This window comes from Microtus ochrogaster, chromosome 1 (genome assembly GCF_000317375.1).
Source record: "Microtus ochrogaster isolate Prairie Vole_2 chromosome 1, MicOch1.0, whole genome shotgun sequence".
In the NCBI taxonomy this organism is placed as follows: Eukaryota; Metazoa; Chordata; class Mammalia; order Rodentia; family Cricetidae; genus Microtus; species Microtus ochrogaster.
The window spans coordinates 126,448,452-126,468,240 of record NC_022009.1 but is presented as its reverse complement, the minus strand read 5'-3'; the positions used below and the strand labels follow the sequence as shown (position 1 = coordinate 126,468,240).

Here is a 19,789-nt window from a genome sequence, read left to right as displayed (position 1 = left end):
TATGTTCATGGGCTTGTATTAGGCCGGAGGAGCCCCAAGCTTGGACACCTCTAGTCTTATGAGGCAGCTGCTATTGGCTAGAGGAAAACCTTGGTTTCCTTATCAGGGCCAGGAATGGTCTGGCCTTGTCCCTTGTGCATGAAGTGACTCCTTCAGGCACAAGCGCCCATTTCTCTCTGTACTGCTCTGAGACTGCGGTAGGAAGGATTGACTGATGACGGTAAATAGGCAGACTCTGCCAACCTGTGGTGTTCCTCTGTGGTAGCAGGTCTCTTACAGGAAAAGACTGTGGTGCTGTAGTCTAACACCAGGTGGAGCTGCTGACTGATACAAGTCTGAAATAAGCTGTGGGCTCAAGTACACAATGGATTTTGAAGACTTGGTGTTTTAAAAAAAAATCAAAATATAAAAAGTACCTCAATAATGTTTTTTTCTGTGTTACTACATGGTAGACTACTTTAAATATAATGGACTGTTACACTTTTAAGTTAATTTTTCCTGTTTGTCATATTTCTTAGGGTGACCATTAGACACTTTAGAATTATGTTTTCGAATTGTAATCCTGTTGGAAAGTTACTCTAGGGCCAGAGTATATAAAGTCAATCCTGCCTTTACTTCCTGCAGTGTGGCCCTTGACAAATGTTTAAGTCATCTGTGTCTCTGTTTGTTCTTCCTCTGAATATGTTGACTGATGGTGTGTACGACACAAGGCAGTGGTTGGTGGGGTCGCAGAATGGAAAACACGTACAAAGCGCCAGTGTGTGTAGAAAGAACTGACAATGTGTTACTGTCAACATTGTTAGCATGCCAGAAGACTTTGGAATTTATAATTGTAGGGTGTTGTGGTAGTACTGACTTTACATTGTGAAATTGCTAAAACAAAGCCAAAACAAAAAAACAAAACCCCTAGATTTAGTGGGCATTTATGAAACTATGTAAGATCAACCGAAAATTTAAAATAGGGTTAAGGAAGTTTTAGAAAAATCTTCTACCTAGTAGACAAATTTTTCATTTATTATTTTCTCTTGTCATTGCCAACAAAGCAAAGGTGTAAGATGGCCCTTTTCTGCATGTTTACTTCTGTCTGATCTTACGTGCTTTTGCATATTCTTTATAAACACTTTAATTTTCATTTTTCTTAATCTGTGTGTATGTGTATATGTTGTGTTATGTGTTTTGTAAAGTGTGTTTATGTACATGTATGTGTGTGTATATGTACATATTCCAAGGATAGCTTGCCTAAGTCAATCTTCTTCCACTATTTGGGTCTCAGGAAACAAACTCAGGTCTTGGGTTGGGCAGCAAGCACTTTTACCCACTGAGCCATCTCTTGTTGGCCCTCTTTGTTTACAATTCTAATGGTTTTATTAATTCTCAAATGTAGTTATCTCTATATGTGGCTGTTAGTCTTTCCATTTTTGAGGCAGTTAAGCACAGTGTGTCATGATATAGCCCCTGTTCTATAAGACTATTACATTTTCTTTAAAAATATTAAGGATAATGGTTAAGATGTAAGCAGCTATTTTCATTGCTAAAGATAATTGCATGCAAGAATTTAATCTGATACAGTAACTGCCTAGACACATGAGAATAGGCCACGTCTCATTACTGAATATGGTTCTGTTTTTGCAGCTCATGATCTTATGCTTCTCTGAATTTTTTACATTTTGCATATTTGACCAATAAATTCCATATCAACATTGTATAAAATTATAATTAAAAAACTTCATGCTGCACATAAGTTGATTTTTTTTCCACTGTGAAATTGTGTTTTTATTAAAATTAGCATAATTTGTTTACAAAATTTTAGGGGGTCTCTGGCCACTATTATGGGGAACATTGTTCTCCTCTGCTTTGTGAGTTTTAGGCGGAAAACTCGTGTGTTGAAAATAATCACCAGTTTGGGAATATAGGGACTTTTCATAGTTGTGACTCAAAACACACCAGCTGGGCAGAGGAGAAAGCAGAGATTTGGGTTAAATAGTTTCCTGCAGATCAACAGAGGCAAAGTCCTGACTTGAATTTGGGGGCAGCCTGTACTTCGGCCAATCTGCCTTGCACCTCTGTGTCTCAATTGGGGAAATACCTCATTCATTCTTCTGTTTCTTCTTCTAATATACAGGAACATCATTAGATTAAATTATTCACTCACTTGAATCTTGGTGTGTGTCCTCTGTGTAAGACACAATGCTGGGAGTAGGTACCTCACCACAAGAACTAAGAACAATTCTTCTGAGTAGGATGTGAGCACCAGGAAAGCTTACAGAAGAGGAATTGACATTCAGTGAGGATGCCACGGAGTGAGATGCATTTGAGGAGAATGGAGAGATGGCTCAGTGGGTTAAAGTGTCTCCCATGCAGCCAGAGGTCCTAAATTCAATGCCCTAAAGCCGTGGAAAGGCAGGTCTTGTAGCTCATGCATCTGCAATCCCAGTGAGCAGAGACAAGAGAATCTCTGGAAGTTCATGGGCCAGCTAGCCTGGCATACAGAGCAGAGACCTTTCTCAAACAAGGTGAAGGTGATGATGGCCTGAAGTTGTCCTCTGACCCCTACGAGTGCTGTGGCCTCTACACACCTTCTGCATCCGCACATACATGCCCATCATATCGATATACAAAAGAAACATCTGCGCTGGTCTTGGAATTGTGGCACGTTTTCAGCAGGCCATGATGAAAGGAAAACCTGCCAGGTGGTCAGAAGGGACTGAACGAAGGCCCAGAGGCTCAGAGTGCACTGGGTTCCTGTAAGCAGATCTTTGAAGCCCTGCCTTGTGACTTGATTGACAGACATGGAAGGCTTTGGTATCGTGTTAGGATTCATCCTCTTCTGTCCTAAGATCCCCTCATCCTAAATGAACATTGGCTGAATTTCCGTAGTAAAGAAGCCCTGAATTGTTCTCTCCTTACCTTATAGATGCTTTGCATTCATTATCTGCGTATTATGAACCCAGATAGGACATAAACCCAAAAGTATATTATGCTAGTTTTGAGCTGTTGGAGTAAATCAACAGAAATTATCCTCTCACGGTTCTGGCTGCTAGAAATCAGGAATCTGCACTTTCTCTGGGGCTCCTGGGGAGAATGTGCTTCTGGCCTCTGAGCACGTTGTGGTGACTGACAGTCTTGGGCTTTTACTGCTGCTCCTACATCTGTGTGAATTCTCCTTCCTCTTTCTTAGAAGGCTGCTGTGACTCATCTGGGTTAATCCAGGGCTGTCTTTACATTTCTGAATGCCTTTTCCAAATATGGTAATATTTATAAAACCTGGGGATTAGGACTTGATGCATTTGAGTGACTACTGTTTTAATTCCACTACAAACTCATATACCGGAAACCACACACAGTGATTTGAACACACTGTCTTCTTGGTATTATCCTTGGTATATTATCCTCATCAGTCTAGCTGTGAGCTGTGAAGGCACTGATGGGTGATGTTTGGGGTGCCTTTCTAACTATGCTGTTTGCTGGAAAGTGAGGTGCATACCTCTAGGATGTTTAAGTTTAGGTACTCCAGACCAGCCCACAAACAGAAGACGGTAGCAGGAGAGCTATGGTTGTCAGAAGTGTGGGGGGAGGGTGGTGGCAGCCCAGGAACAGTGTCACTTAGCTCAAGGGCAGGGGGAGGCTCCTCACCGCAGATGAGTATCGTCAGCCTGATTCACATGGTACTTGTGTTCTATGCAGAGAGGATTCGAGAAAACATACTGTGGAGAACAGAGTCAAATCTGCTGTGAATTGCACAGGCACTGGGGAGAGAAAATCGCATAGCTTTATATTAGTACTTTGTTTAGCTTTCCGTGGTAGGTTTAAAAGGATTCTTTCTTTATAGACAGGAATAGAAAGCCATGGAGAAACAGAGGGACAACTTCTACATCCCAGTAGAAATATTTACTCTGTGCTTAGATAGGACTGTTGTCAAGAACGGGCAATAAGTTAATATGGCTTATATAAGGATAACTTATATGGAGCATGTCCCAGTACTCGCTCAGTGTTTGAACTTAACACTGCCAGTAGCCTTCTAACGCGGCTGAGAGAGGTTCTACAGTGGACTGTTTGGGTGCCTTTTGTTGAAAATAATAGTCATTTGGGGAAGGGGTCTCAGTATGTGATAGTGTATTTTAACTCCATACAAAGAGCTTCCTGATACTGCTGACATGGACTGCTGTACATTTATAAATTAGTGTCCTAAACCGCCCCTGAACATGAGTTTATAGACCCTCCTAACAGTGGAGGAAATGGCAGGGTTGGGGATGGAAGGCAAGATTTATGTAGTTTTAAAACAAGCCTATTTTAAAACAAGTTACTGGTGATAACTGCTCTTGTTTTTGCATGGTGTAGAGTGAGTCAAATTCCCACCATCACTTTTCCATCTGAAACCTTCACTTGAGGGTGTAGAAAAAGTGTGAAGGGTCTTCCGTATCTTCCTTGCGTGATCTCTGTGGCTGCTTTCCAGGGTTGGGGGTCTCAGTGTTCTTGCTGTTAATAGTAAGCTCTCCCCAGCTGCCCAGCCATAGCTTGTTAGGATTTGAGACGTAGTACTTTTCCAAGGAGATTTGGAGTGTTGAGTTCTATACCACCCAAAAAGCCTTCCCAGTCCTCTTCCGTGAAAGGAATTACAGAGGTTTTCTCCTCATATAAAGTTGGTGTGGCTCTTCATCTCCATTGAAGATATGATGCTACTGTTTGTTTCTATCTTTTCAACACAATAATTTCTTCATTTTTACAGCTGTCATTTTCACTTTGAAAAGTTCTAGCTTTAAAATTTCACTCAGGGGTTCCCTTTTAAAAGTGGTGATGCCCAGTACAAGAGATGTGGACTTGGAGGCATGAATACTAGGCTTACATCCCCAACTCTAAGGACTGAAATAAAGATAAAATGTCAGAACGTTGCACAAGAGCTTTGCTCTGTGCCTGGCAACTAGCGAGTCGTTTTCTGGTTGATTTTTCGATTTGGCATTTGCTATCCTTTGCCGACGCATATCCCGCCCGTGACTTCTTGGATAGGCAGAGTACATTCAGTGCTCAAGAATATCAACTCAGCATGTGCAGGAGTTTGCAGTAGATTTTGTTCTCTGCATGGCATTTGTTCATTTCTTATAATTTATTCCTCCAGCTATCGTCAGGAGGTATTTAAATTAGAGTAAAAACATAAACACATGTATGCACCAAAGATATAGGAAAACCAGAAGTGGTGACTGAAACTAGGTATTAAAGTGCCAAGTGAGAACACCAGATCTGGCTCTGAGAGTCATGGTAAAGGGCAAATCCAGCAACACAGCAACACACACATACACACACACACACACACACACACACACACACACACACACTCCCCTACGTAGATGTGCATAAGCATGCATATAGATGAGAAATGATGATCTGTCTTCTATATAGAAGTCTTATTATTTAGAATGCTGAAGAGAGCAGTCTGCAAATTTTATTGAGCGTTTTCTAAATTCAAATGGATTTGTTATTGAAGTTTGTGAGGATCCACATGTGCAGCATGTAGAACAGAATGGTCACTGTGTAACTTGTGGATAATTTCTTAATTCTGTAAGTGAGCATTTTACTACAGAGCAGTTCTTGTCGACATCACTCAGCTGAGCAACACTGAGGTAGTGTTTTCATGGCAGAGCCGGTTACAGTTAAAATGAGCTGTGTGGCCCGGCGCCTTCCAGATTTCTGAAATACGAAGTGTAAGGAACACCCATCTGGTGAATGACTTCATACCCACTCATAGAAGAAGAAAGCTTATTTTTCATGAATTTTAGCATAAAATTAAAATTTATATGGGTCACAGCCAAACATTTTAACTTGAGAGCTTTTCTGCCAAATTTTCTAATATGCCTTGTCATTATTTTTGCATGGAATACTGAAATTAGAAAGTGGTTCTGGTCTTGCTGACTTTGAGAAGGCACAGTGCCGTGTGGACTCTGTCTTTAGTGTCATTGCTTAGAATGGAGTCATACACTGTCTGTGTCAGTTTGGTAACAATGAACCCGTCTGGGCACACTCAGACAGCAGTTTCTTAAGGGTCTTGGCAAAGAGATACCCATCCCTGGAGGACTAAGTAAGCAGGTTTGGTTGTCCTGTGAAAGGAGACATCTACAGTTGGCGTCAGAAATGAAGACTATTGTCTAGTGCCCTTCAGGCTATGGTTCAAAGCTGAAGGTTCTGTTGTTTTTGATGTCTATCTCCATGTCCTTTGTTTGACAGGAACATCTGATTGAGAATGAAGTGTCAATACTGCGCCGAGTGAAACACCCCAACATCATCATGTTGGTCGAGGAGATGGAAACGCCAACTGAGCTCTTTCTAGTGATGGAACTCGTCAAAGTAAGAAGGCGGACAGGTTTCATTGGCGTCACTCTCAGGGCTTGAACTAGTCAGAAAGTATCCTACAGCCAACACATCTGTTTCACGGGTGGCCCTTCCTTCACCTACTCTAAACTGCTGTGACCTCCTTCTTATCTCACTGGACTGGACTGTTGACATTTCTCTACATCTCCGTTTCTGTCCTACAGGGTGGAGATCTCTTTGATGCAATTACTTCTTCAACCAAGTACACAGAGAGAGATGGCAGTGCCATGGTGTACAACCTGGCCAATGCCCTCAGGTACCTGCATGGCCTCAGCATTGTACACAGAGACATCAAGCCTGAGAACCTTCTGGTGAGTTCAGAATCTCTGCTGTTTCATTTTCAACTCAGGCTTCTGCCCTTTTAAAATTATCTCCATGCTGTGAAAACCATCACACATGAAAAATGACATTAGAGTGTAAACCAATATCACAGTAATGAACAGAGCACTGGAGGGAAGCAAGAAAAATCAGCAAGTTCAAACTGACTGGGGTGTTTTGAATACACCCATAAAATCCTAATGGTTTTTTTTTAGTATGTGCATTTTGTTTTCCAGACATTAGAAAATACATTTTCATTTATTTTTGATTCATGTTATGATAATGAAATATATGACATAATTAATATGAAAAGAGAAAAGTTTTTGGATTTGTAAGTCCCGTAGACTGGAGGTCGTAATCCTTCTCTCCCTAACATCTTGAACAGTGCCAAGCAGGTACACTGTAAATGTGTGGAGTAATACCTGGTGGTGACTCTCGGTTACTCAGCTAGCCAGAAGTTAAATAAAAATCATTGTAACTAACCTCAGGCACCACACAAATGATGGTTAAAAGGGGTATGTTGCAATCACCCCAGGGACTTCCTTTTTTTCTTTTGAAAATTTAAAAATATTTATTTTTGCAAACCCAGACTGTCAGTTTCTCATTTGGTAATGCTATCCGCTCATATCTTGTTCATCTGGAAGACTAAGTAGCCCTCCTCCTCCCCTCCCTTCCCGTCCCCTCTCTTGCCCTCTTTGAAGGAAACAGTTTATTTCCCATCATCTTTCCGTTTTGTTTAAGTTTCTGCAACAGAACAGCTATGACTGCTCAGTGGTTGTTCCTCCCCACTCAGTAGCTAGGCAGTGGGAGCTGCAAACAGTCCTCTGTGGTTGGCTGGCACCCCAGTCCTCTGCGGGTACTTCTAGACACGTGCAGAGGGTGCCTGTTGACCTGCAGAGCAGTCTGCCACCTTGGGCTGCACAGCAGTGAGGTCAGGAGTTGGCACAGCCCATTTGTCTTGGCACTTCTCTTGGTCACAACCTCTCAGCCGCTGCCTTCCTTCCCTTTCCAGCTCTTCAGGACTTCAGTCAGGCATGCCCTTGCCCAGATGGCTCTTGAGAGATAGTACCACACGTGGAGAACTTCCTGTACTGTCACCTAGCACCATAGTAGTTCCACGGAGTGGGCTCCTCTGTCATGTGAGGCAGCAGCATCTCCATAGCGTGGGCATCTGTTACACAAAGCATGGCAGGCAGATGGGCATAAGATTGTAAGAAGAGGCCAGCAATCAGTTCTGGATTATGACTCCTCCAGGCTGCCTGGATCTGGTTAGCAAAGGACCCAGGCACGATGTAGCTAACAGTAGAAGCGCTCTGGTAGCAGCAGGAAATGCCAGCACAGCCTGCCAGCTAGCTTTCCTGTGGGAGATGACTCTGATCTGCACAGGATTTCCCATGGCTAAACCGCCGGCAGAAGCTGTCCCTCTTTAGTTTAACATAACACCACCAGATTTCTTCTGTAGCCTTGCAGTGCTCCTGGAAATCAGGATTGCTGTCACTGACATACACTCCCACTGCAAAGAATTTAAGGACATTTTCCTCATCCCTTTTCAGGACAGTTTTACAAGGAAAACTAGGAACAATGCTATATGGACCCCTCCCTGGTATCACAAAAAGGCAGAATTCTTTTCTTACTGGCTTCTGCCTTGAGGTATTTACATAAGTTTACCACCCACAAAACCCTGATCTGAAATTAGGAAGCATTAAAAAAAAATGTACTTTGAAAGTTAGGCATGGTGGCACATATCTGTAATATAGTGAGTTTGAGGCCAGCCTGGACTGCCAAGTGATGTTCTGTCTCAAAAACAAAGGAGATTTTCTGTGTGCCAGCATGTCACCAAGCGGAAAATTCCATACCATGAGATGTCATTTCATACACAAAATAATGTAAAATACTGCATGAATTTATTATCTTCCAGCTATGTTTTTAAAGTATATGTAAAACATAAGTGAATTTTGTAGTTGGTGTTGGAGCCCATCCCCTAAATCCTCAGTAGGTTATACTCTAGGATCTGAGACATTGCTTCTGAGCGTTAGTGTTTGTTAGAGATTGTGACGTGCAAGATTTTCAAGGCTGATCGTGACCTCTGAATTCTGGCATTGAGATCACCCTGTCTTAGCTTCCTGAGAGTACCTCCATCCTTGGTCCCAGACATTTGTGTGTGTTCAGGGTGCTAAGGATTTAACCCGAGGCCTGGCTTATGCTGGCACTCTATCACAGAGCTATACCGCAGCCACTCAGTCTCAAAATTCGAATACTGCCTCAAGGTGTTCAGTGTGTGGATAATGTGTAGTAACACTGATGTCTCCAACCTCTGTCTCAGAAATAATCAGGAAATCTGATTGGAGTTTTTCTTCTGCTCTAAATGTGTTTTTTTTCTCCTAAATCTGCATTAGGGGCCTGGTGGTGCCCACCGGGGACAACAATGGTTAGAGTTAATGGTTGATGTAGCCAGGCTGTGGGGTCAGACTCCAGAAATGGTAACATACACATGATATGTCCAAGCAGCATGTGTGCCAGCATGGAAGACCAAATCACTTGGCATCGGCCTGAGGAGAAAGTGTCGTTGAAGCACTAAAAGTAAATGCCCTGTGTGTCTCTCGCTCTCTTCCTCTCTGAGAACTAATTCAGTTCTTAGGCAGCAGGGCATCTGACACCTGATTTGCATCCCATTCTTTGGCAGCACTGTCATAACTTAGAGCCCTGCCAGAGCAGATGTATGAGTCGTGTGTCAGGGAGCATGGAGGTGGCCGTTAGTGCTGTGAGTTACAGCCCAGGGGTGCCCTGCCATAGTTAACTGTGGGAGACTAGTGATAAATTCAGGGTTTCCAGGAGTTCTGGGAACGGGAGAGAAGAGGTGTGGTTTCTCATAGTTAATGTCCGTCTAAATCATTGCGCTGGCATTTTATTTAGAGAGCATAAGGGATTCACTTTGAATTCGGGACCTGTATTTCTCACATTTTTTAGCTTTGCACTCTGGCAGCCATTTGACAGAGCAGCTCTCAGTGTGAGCTGGGCCATTGAGCGTGGCAGGGCTGGGGTTTCACAGTTGTTTAAATTCATTCAAACTCTGCACATGAGGCTGCCTGGGTTTTGGCATTGCTTACATACAGAACCCATTGCATGGTGGTTTAGTGTGAAGATGAGGGGTCCTGGCTGCAAAGCCTGCTTGGTAGCTTAAGCTGAGTTCCACCTGCCTCCGTTTCCTTGTCAGAAAAATGCAAGTAGCAGTTCTTTTTCTGTTTGGCCAGTGTGGCCCCCATTCCAAGTCTAAGGGAGTGCTTGAGAGAATATTTAAATCTGCGAAGTTCCCGAGGCTATCAGTAACTGCCAGGAAGCTTTGGGATCTGGTATTCTTCATTTGTCTCTATGTGACAGTCATTTCCCCTCCCTCTCTCCTTCCCTTCCAGGCCATGTGCAGGCTAGGCAAGCTCTCCACCTCTGAGCTCTGCCCCAGCTCTACAGTCAAATTCATAAAGCAGTGTCTCTCTGCCATATAGATACACAGTGCTGTTTAATTTTCCTTATAGAGTTGAAGAGAATCTCCTGCTAAGATTGAAAGGTTATTAATATTTTATGTATTTTCTTCTGCATTGGGAGGAGATGATTCAGATAAATCAGTTATTTCCCACTTCTCTGTCCAAATCATACTTTCTTTTTATGTTTAACCATGAGTACCACTTGTCCAGACAGCTCGGCAGATAGAGGCTACTCACTCCTTTTCTGTCTGTATGTGTCTGACTCTGAGATCTGTGGGGGATGTGGAAATGTGGCTTCTGGGACTGTCTGACAACAACCTCCCAGCACCCCTAGGCATTTCTAAATGGAGTATTTAAAATAAACACAGTTTTATAAAAACAGCGCCTAATGAGTTGTAAAAATAAAATAACAGTGACATTAGTGAAACTTTGACTCATGATATAGACATTTAGGAAATCATGCTTATAAGTATTCTTATCACTACAGTTTCTTAGGGAATTTTGTTCTAATGTTTAAGTTTCAGTAAATGCACCATAAATCCTAACTCCAATTATATTAGATTGTTCTCACTAATGTTTATATTAAACACTCTGGGTGGAAAGCTATCCTGTGTGGTGTGACTAAGAATCTCGACTCTGTGGCTTCAAGCTAGATCATTTATATATTATAGTATGTTTCTGCTGTGTTGTGGGGTTCACCCAGAGGGATAAATACTTCAGAGGGGCTCAAAATCATCACGGTTACTCCTTTCACTCTCTCAAGTCATGAAGCTGTGCATGAGTGGTGTGCCAACACGAAATATACCTCCATAGCATGGGAGAAACTGTTTGTCCCAAAGGAAGAAATGCTCTGTAGCAGAGGAAGCCAAGCAGGAAAGGGAGGTGGGCCATCAGGGGCCTTCAGAATGCCTGTAAGGCTTACACAACATGTCTCTTGATGACTACCTAAGCCAGTCCACTCAGTGGATGCTTCTTTTAACTGCTATGTTGAGGAAACAGCATTTTCTAAATATCTCCCCTTCCAGAGTTTATTGTGGTTGAAATGAAAGTCCAGTTCAGTAGTAAAACACAAGGAAAAACACATAGTCTAAAATATATAAGAATGAGACTTATATATTGATTTGGTCTGTGCAGTTATTTTTTGTTGAAATTTGGATCTTTCAAATGGACATATAAGAGACAGCACATACTGGCATGTTTTGGATTATGCAGCCAATCCCAAGTTAACTATGTATATGCCCACTGACTTCCGAAACTGGCTACTTGTAATATTTCTAGGCTTTTATATCTTAAGGAAGGTTTGCTTGACTATAAGGTAAATCTTTCTCAATTATGTGGCCATTGTAAACACATGGATATGTCTACAAGTATAAGAAATATCAAAAAGGAAGTTAAAGTAATTCAGTACTGCTCAAAGCGAGCCCTGTTAAGGCTGGGGCATTGGAGTTCATGTACAGTTCTAACTTTGAAAAACTATATAATATGATGAATAACTCTCATGGTAAATATTTATTGAAAATAATATTAGCTACATGTCATTTTATTATGAGTATGTACCATAATTTATTTAACTACCAGTCAGTTAGCCGATTGGTTGACTCTGTGTTTAAATATTATAAATGCAGACATTAAGAGATATGTATAATGTTTGGGTCTTTCTGTTCCCTTTGAATAGATTTAGTTGTAGATTTATTGGGAAAAGTTCCTGTTTTTCTGTTCCTTTCGAATAGATTCTTAGTTGTAGGTTTGTTGGGCAAAGTTCCTGTTTAGATTCATGCTGATTTCGATTCCAAAGTGCATTTTCATTTTAAGCATCTGAGTTTTTTTCATGTAATATTTATATTTTAGGTTCAGGGTTTATCTGTGGTAGGGCTACTGTTAGCATAACTAGACAACTGAGTTCAACCCTCACTACCAAACATGGGACCAAAATAAAGCACATAATACTCCGATTTCACCAGCTTCCCAGAAGACAAGTCAGCAGCCTCTGAAGAAACATGCAAGCCTCTTAAATAAACGCCCCTTCTTTGTCCACTCCAGGATTTTAAGAACGACATTAAGCACTAAATGCAGGTCAGTTCCTTTCCTGCTGGCTTTGGGGCCTTGTCTTGCCACATCAGCAGCCCTTAGTACCTGGCTGCTTCCGTAAGCAAGTGCAGGGTTTGTCTGCAAAGACAGAAAATAGCATTGTTCCAATTTCACACAGTTGAATAAAAATCTCTGAGGAGATATCTCGACCCTTTAAATCTATGGTACTCTTACCAGAAGAACTTTCTTCAGGTGTTACCTGCCTTGTTCCACTCACAGTTGTTGTAGGTTGTTGTAGGGGGGAAAGGTGACTGTTGGCTTGTTTTTGTTTCAGGTGTGCGAATATCCGGATGGGACCAAGTCTTTGAAACTGGGAGACTTTGGACTGGCAACAGTGGTTGAAGGCCCTTTGTACACAGTCTGCGGCACACCAACTTACGTGGCCCCAGAAATCATTGCTGAAACAGGGTGAGGTTCTGTTGGTCTTAGATCACACTTTGACATCAGAGAGAAGGCACATAAGTTGTCCTTGCTGCTTTGTGCTCAGTGTGTCCTGTGAAGAAAGCCTGGGAAGCAGAGAGACGTGTGACATAAACCATGACCTTAATGTTAAAGAATAGCTTGTTTTTAACTGGCCAAGAACCCTAGGCCTGTACTTCTGTCCTTTGGTCAGTGTCGGGGGTGAGGGACAGTGGTCACTGATTGTGGTGAGATTGAGAGGAAACAGATGGCTTTTTCAGAGGACAGCTCCTGTGTGACAGTAACAGACACCGTACCTCAGCAGTGTGGCACGTGCTCAGAAGATCTGCCATTACGTACTCTCCTCACTGTTTTCCAGTTATGGCCTGAAGGTGGATGTTTGGGCAGCTGGCGTGATTACATACATACTTCTCTGTGGATTCCCACCATTCCGGAGGTAATTATATTTGAATTATAAATTCTCAGACACTTAACTCCTGGCAGAAAGGACTGTAAGCGTGTGAGTAAAATTCACAGCTGAAAATGATATAAATACACCTTTTGCTGTTTATCTTAATTTGTAGCCTACTAATGCAAACTCATGTTTTTTCTTTGGTATTTTGGCGTGTGTGTGTGTGTGTGTGTGTGTGCGCGCGTGTGTGTGTATGTAAATTGTGCTTGAAAACAGGGAACATGCTTGCATACTCTGCCTCTGAGCTGTTCCTAGCCTGACCATACTTCAAATATGAGGTCTTTGCTTTGCATGTGAACCTCTGAGTTCTTTGGCTTTTCTTCATGAAGTCTATACCTAACACAGACTCTAGACTTTGCAGCTTCTCGTTATAATGAAGGGGACATTTCAAAGATTTCTGAGTAGAAAGCAGAATCACCTAGGTGTCCTTCTTTAAGTCCTTGGTGTAGGTATTTTACTTGAGAGCAGCGTTTTAAACTACTTGATTTTTATATAAAATTTCTAAAGCACTCAACTTGCTTCTTGCGAAACCAGAAACTCTTTATGGTAGTTTTAGTCACACACATAGCATTTATTACCTGAGAAATAGAGTTACAGAAAACCTCGGCATCAGCTGGCCTGGAAACAAACAGCTGACACTTGGCAGCTACTTGCTGACTTGATGGGAACAGAGGTGAACGCAGGCATGCTTCAGGCTGGCTAGCCCAGTCAACCGTCCAGGGCTGAGCCAGCCACGTTGGCTGCAGCTCTTTCGATCTGTTTCAGCACTTGCTTGGGCAGGTTGGGGCTTTGAAGCAGAGCTACATCTGCTAGTGCAGGGTTGTTTTTCTGCCCTTCATTTGTGTCCCCCCCCCCCACTCCGTCTGGTGAGTAGCTACCTCCAGTGAGACAGGAAATGCACAAGCATCGTCCTTGATGCTGCTGCGGTTTAGTCCATTTCTGCTGCTGTAAGGGACTTCCGCAAACTATGTGGCTTATTGACAATGGAAGCTTTTTCTCACAGTGCTGGAGGCCGGGAGGTTCAAGACCAAAGCACCAGCAGGCTTGGTGTCTGGTAAGGACCTACCTCCTGATCCATGTGCAGACATCTTTGTGCAAATTCACACAGCAGAAGGGAAAAGGTGACCTCTAGGAACTTCTTACTGTTTTACCTTTTTTGTAAATGATGTTGTGGTTTGAGTTCAAGGCTTCATGCTAGGCAAGCACTCTACCACTGAACGATATCCTCTCTAGGGACCTTCACAGGAACACTACAGTTGTTTTCATGAAGGCTTCTGCCCTCACTACTCTGGCTGTGTCCCCAAAGCACACGTCCTAATGCCGTCCAGGTGAGGATTAGGGTTCCCCATTAGGAGTTTTGAGTCATACGCCATAAAGTTTAAGTGTTGTGTTGGATCAGCAAATGAAAATAGTTTATCCTTTCTCTCCTAACATTTGTCAAGAAAACTTCCTGGAAAAAGAAAGTTTAGATTTTTTTTTTCTTTAAATTCTCACATCTTCAGTTTGAGTTCAACAGTGGTTTAATTGATAATTGCTGTGAGCAGACCACACAGAAATGTGAGTCTCCTCTTGAAGAGCTGGTATAGAGACATGGAGCACAGAATAATGACCAAGCCAAATGATTGGGTGTCCTTGGCTGATTCAGTGCTGGCTACACATAGAATACATGGGAAGAAATTAACTAAAGGACCATTATGTAAGGCAGCAATGAGGGGATGTAGGGTTAAGCCAGCCCCTTTTAGGGCGGGTTTGCCTGGGGCGGTTGTTTACAGAAAAATGGAGCATGCGCTCTCTTTCTTTCCTACCTCCTGTGCTGGACGGGAACTTCGGTTCTGTAAGTTTTATTTAATCATTAAAATTGTACATATTCTTTAATATTTGCCTGCATTTATTCACGCCGGTACAAGGGGAGCTAGGCAAATGTAGAAGGATGGTGTGTTTTTGTTAACGTGTGATATCTGGACCAGTTAACATGGAGTTCCTCTTCGTGATTCTTTTATTCAAGTTGATATCAAAGAAATGGGATTTGAGGGAATCAGAATTAGGGAACGTATGCTCACAACTCCCTCTAGTGTTTATAGTTTCTGATGCAGCCAGGGAGGGAGAATTGTATTTTTATTGTTGTGGAAGTGGGTTCAAGTTGGATGTCACTGTCACTGGTGGGCAGCAGCAGTTTTGTGAGCCGGAGAGGTGAGTTGGGCTCATTAGGACAGCCCACTGCGTTCTGAAGGGGCCGCCTAGTGTCCATCTCACTTTTATGTTTCAAGAAAATGTTTTTCCTCTCCGGTGGTGAGAGATCTGTGACATCAGACACTTCTAGAAGCATCTTTAAAGCACAGCCGTAAGGCAGATTTCACAACCTACTGTTAGATTAAAAAAAATATGGAAAATTAAGTATGTAGAGGCTTAAATGATTATTGTCTAGCATGGATGGCATAAACTTGTGTATCTAGGGCTGGGGAGGGAGCTCACTTGGTTGGTAGAGGGCTTTATTACACATGAAGCCCTTGGTGCAATCCCCAGCACCATATATATGCCTATAATCCCAGCACACAGGACATGGAATCAAGGAAGATCCTAAGTTCAAAGCCATCCTTGACTATGTAGCAAGTTTAAAGCCATGCTGGGCTACATGAGACACTGTCTCAAAAAAAAAATAAAAATAAAGCAACAACTATATACATATATCTCTATGTTAAAGTCCTTTAAATAATCACTTCAGCATGCTTTCTTTGTCTTATACAAGTGTGCCTTTAACTGAAAGCTTTTGAACTGAATTGTTACCTGGAATTTACTTTCAGTGTCTGTAATGGTAGGCCCCTTCTTCTTTCAAAGCCTTTGGGGTTTAGTTCCAGCTTGATTAGTTGTTGTTGTTGTTGGTGGTGGTCTTAGTTCTTGAGCTTGATCATCCTGCCCCTCACCCCGAAATCAGCCTCATCTTCACAAAGACTGGTTTTCAGAGACATCCCAAAGGTCCCTGAGGAAGAATACGGTATAGCTGCTGACTAGAGCATCTGTAAAGCTGTTCCCAGATTCTTGAACATTCCCTCTTAGTCTTCACCTCACCCCGGTTCTCTCTGTCATTCTTTCATAGCGGGTGTTGCTTGTGAAATAACTCACCGACATTATCATGGTGTCCTTTTTGAACCTTTCGTCATCTGTCACTGAAAGAGGGACTGTCTTCTTAATGGACTGTTCTACACTCGCAGCCCCTTCATCTAAGGGATACAGTGTCTTAGAATATAGAAAAGCAGCCCAAAACAGCTTCACCAGACCTTGCGGTGCAAATGTAGTGATGAACCCTGTGTGGATTCGGACAGGGCAGCTGTTTGTACCTGACTACCACACATGACAGACTGTCTGCAGGGGCTGCTCATCTACTGGGTGCATAGCTCTGGTGGTTGATAGCATTGCTCCTTGGGCCAGATTCTAACTGTTTAGCGCTCTACGGTCCTTTTTGCTGAGTTCGGCTGTATTGCTTGAGTCCTTGGATACTGTACATGGCTGTTGCAGATGGATTCCAGCTTTTAGCTCTGTATTGGCTAAATGATCAAGTCAACATGACTTGACTTTCCGTGACTCCAGGAAAAACCAGGGGAGGTGACTAGAATAATAGGAACAGTTTTGAGAGTAGGTTTTTTGTCTTCTTCTAACACCGTCTGGTGTGCTCTATAACTGTAAAATCCCACTATGTTCCTCAGTGTGGTTTTCACTCATTTTATGGAGCACTGAACTGATCGCAGCAGGGCAAAGGAGAGAGACCACTGTGTGTGCACTCACTTCCCAGGCGAGCAGTGATGACCTTTGGCCTTCAGTGTGAACCGGCAGGTGTCTCACAAGTGTTTCCCTTGACTATAACAGGCAGTCGTGCCATGAGACACACCTAGGTATTGTTCTAGGTACCACCCTCAGTGATTTGTTTCTAAGGACTCCATGCTTTGTGCCCTTCGAGAATGTGGAAACCCAAACCCTAAAAGCATGGCAGAGAAATTCTAAGAAATTTGCACTTTTTCCAGGTGATTCCTGACTTGTCCTCCTGAATTTTAATTTTAATGTTAACAGCATATTCTAAGTTTTCTGTTGGGGCCTGTGGTGAACCAAGAAAGCTAAGCATGCTTCCTGTTTCTAGTCCTGTCTTCACCACTTGTGGGGACACCCCACATCCAAAATCCTTCCCTCCAGTGTGGTCACTGGCACCTTCCATCAACTGTTGAGTGCCAGCATTTATTAGACACCATGTGTTTGCGGAAGGGCCAAGTCGCACGGGTTGAAAGACCCCACTTGAGAGCATCCAGGGTGCTTTGCCTTGACTGAGAAAGCCTAACTAGCGTCTCTGAATATGTTCTTTCTGAGACCAAGCACAAAGAAAGTTGAATTGTAGTGGGGAACAAATTAAGGTCATTTTTAAAATCTAGATTCTGAACTCCATCTGATTTTCAATAATCTTGGTGTTTTATTGAATAAGTGGAAAAAGAAAGGTTTAGTGGAGGCTGCTTTTTTACTGTTAGAGGCATGAGCAATGACAAAACTGCCATCCTTTCCCAAGGGTTTCCATTATTTGTAATTTCTGGTTTTATTGTAATATATATGCATGTATGTATGCATGTGTATAAAGATCTCCTTTATATACATATATGTACATACATATATATCTATATCTCATGTGTATAGAGGAGATATACAGTGTATATGCACACGCACACACGCGCACACACACACTAGTTTTTCTTCGGGAAATGGGCCCTGGCTATGTTACTTTGGTTGATTTTGAACCTCTGGGCTCAAGTGATAATATTGCTTCAGCTCTCCAAGTATCTGGTACTGCGGGGACATGCCCCAACACCTGGCTTTCATTTTAACCATTTATACGCACACTTTGTGGGGCATTGAGTACACAGCCATTTGCACCATCCGCTGCTGGAACTTTTCCTTTAAACCGAACTTTTCTTTTTAAACTGAAACTCGGCTTGGATTCCTAGGCCTAGGAAGGGTCCTTTGGCTCGTTGTCTAGAAGGAAAAGTCTGCTGTCACCATGCAGCTATGATACACAGCTGGGCAGTGAGACACCCAAGCCAAGTGCCTCGACTTCTTCCTGTTGCTCAGACTCTTAGTGACCCTATTCTTTTTTCTATTTCCTTCTCACTAGTGAGAACAACCTCCAGGAAGATCTCTTCGACCAGATCTTGGCTGGGAAACTCGAGTTTCCAGCCCCCTACTGGGACAACATTACAGATTCTGCCAAGGTACTGTGGAGGGCTCTTCCTGTGTACACTCTAGGGCCTTGCATGTGGGGCTGAGCAGCCCCAGCTCGGGGCTCCAGAAACTTGACTTTTAATGTGTGGTCTTTTTGTAAGTTTGATCTACAGTATATATAGTCTCTGAAGTCCCTAACTAGATTACTCTTCTAATCTCTATAAACATTGCCTTTTTAAAAAGAACTGTATGTTGGGTACTCATCAGAATGTGAGAATGAATTAACAAATTAAGTGATGAAAGGGAAAATATTGCAATATTCTACTGTGGAGTGAAGATAAAGACCGGAAGTCTTAAGAGAGCCAATCTTAGTTCCTGCAGATTCAAGGGAGACTTCTCGTGTACTGTGCTGACATTGGCAGTAGGTCTGTGCCATGTCTCATATCACTCAGAGTGTGGGGAGCTGGCTCCATGCTCCAGTGGCTGAGCTGCTATGTTAGCTTTCGATTCTGTATTTATGCTGGAATTACCCTCTTTCTTCTCTGTGGTCTTCTTCCCCTTCCCTTTCCTCCCCTTTCTCCCCTTTCTAGGAATTAATTAGTCAAATGCTTCAGGTAAATGTTGAAGCTCGCTGCACTGCAGGAGAAATTCTGAGTCACCCCTGGGTGTCTGTAAGTACCCGCATTCCAGGGAATGAATGAGTTTGTGTTGTGTGGTCAGCATGCTTCCTTGCCATGTGTTTTGCACGGACATAGATGAGTATTTAACTTCTATAGCAGATGAAATGTTTATTTTAATGATTAGGCAGCTGGGAGAAGGTACCTGAGCCCCCATCTGTGTCTGTCTTTCTGTGGTCTGGAAGGAGAGACAGTCTCTTCCAGAGGTGGCAGAGAAGATGTGGTGCTCATCACATGTCCCCTCAGGGCAAACATGGTGAACTTGAGGGCAACTCACTGTATACCTCCTCCATCCTGCAGACTGTTTCCCTGGGCTGAGTGACAGGTAGAGGAGATGCCACAACTCTGTGAGAATTACGCTACCAGCTGAAGGACATTTGTGTTGGAGATTGAGCTTGAGCCTTGAGCATGTAGCATGGTCTTAAGAAATGGGTCAAACATTAGGCTCAAGGCACATTTCCTCTTCAGCCTGCCATGTAACCGGAGCTACAGCAAGGCATTTAATCAGATTCTTGATTAAAATAATACACTGTTCATTTTTATATTTCATTGGGACGACTTGTGTTAGATTTGCACTGGAAGAGGAATGTCATCGTTGACTGCTTCAGAGGTGGAGGAGATGGAGTAATATCTCCCTGAAGGCTTGAGGTGCATTGCCATGCAGAGTAACAGTACAGGATTTTGTGTGTCTCTGCCACACTGAGGATGGAGCTCTGTATAGGGGCAACAATTACTTTCAAAAGAACTGAACTCCTATTCTTACTAAGAGGAGCCTGTTCAGGAAGACAGCCTTAGGTTGATGG

General features: G+C 42.7%; 1 protein-coding gene across 4 annotated transcripts in view; it reads left to right on the top strand.

Annotated features, from left to right (window-relative positions):
* Dclk2 (doublecortin like kinase 2) overlaps positions 1-19,789 on the top strand; it is a 122,579-nt gene that overhangs the window by 96,357 nt on the left and 6,433 nt on the right. For all 4 annotated transcript variants that reach the window (XM_005344177.2, XM_005344175.3, XM_013348664.2 and 1 more), the window contains 6 exons: positions 6,217-6,336; positions 6,525-6,671; positions 12,520-12,653; positions 13,024-13,101; positions 18,263-18,359; positions 18,900-18,980. In XM_005344177.2, the coding sequence (XP_005344234.1) occupies positions 6,217-6,336; positions 6,525-6,671; positions 12,520-12,653; positions 13,024-13,101; positions 18,263-18,359; positions 18,900-18,980 (657 nt within the window). The remainder of the gene's footprint in view (positions 1-6,216; positions 6,337-6,524; positions 6,672-12,519; positions 12,654-13,023; positions 13,102-18,262; positions 18,360-18,899; positions 18,981-19,789) is intronic.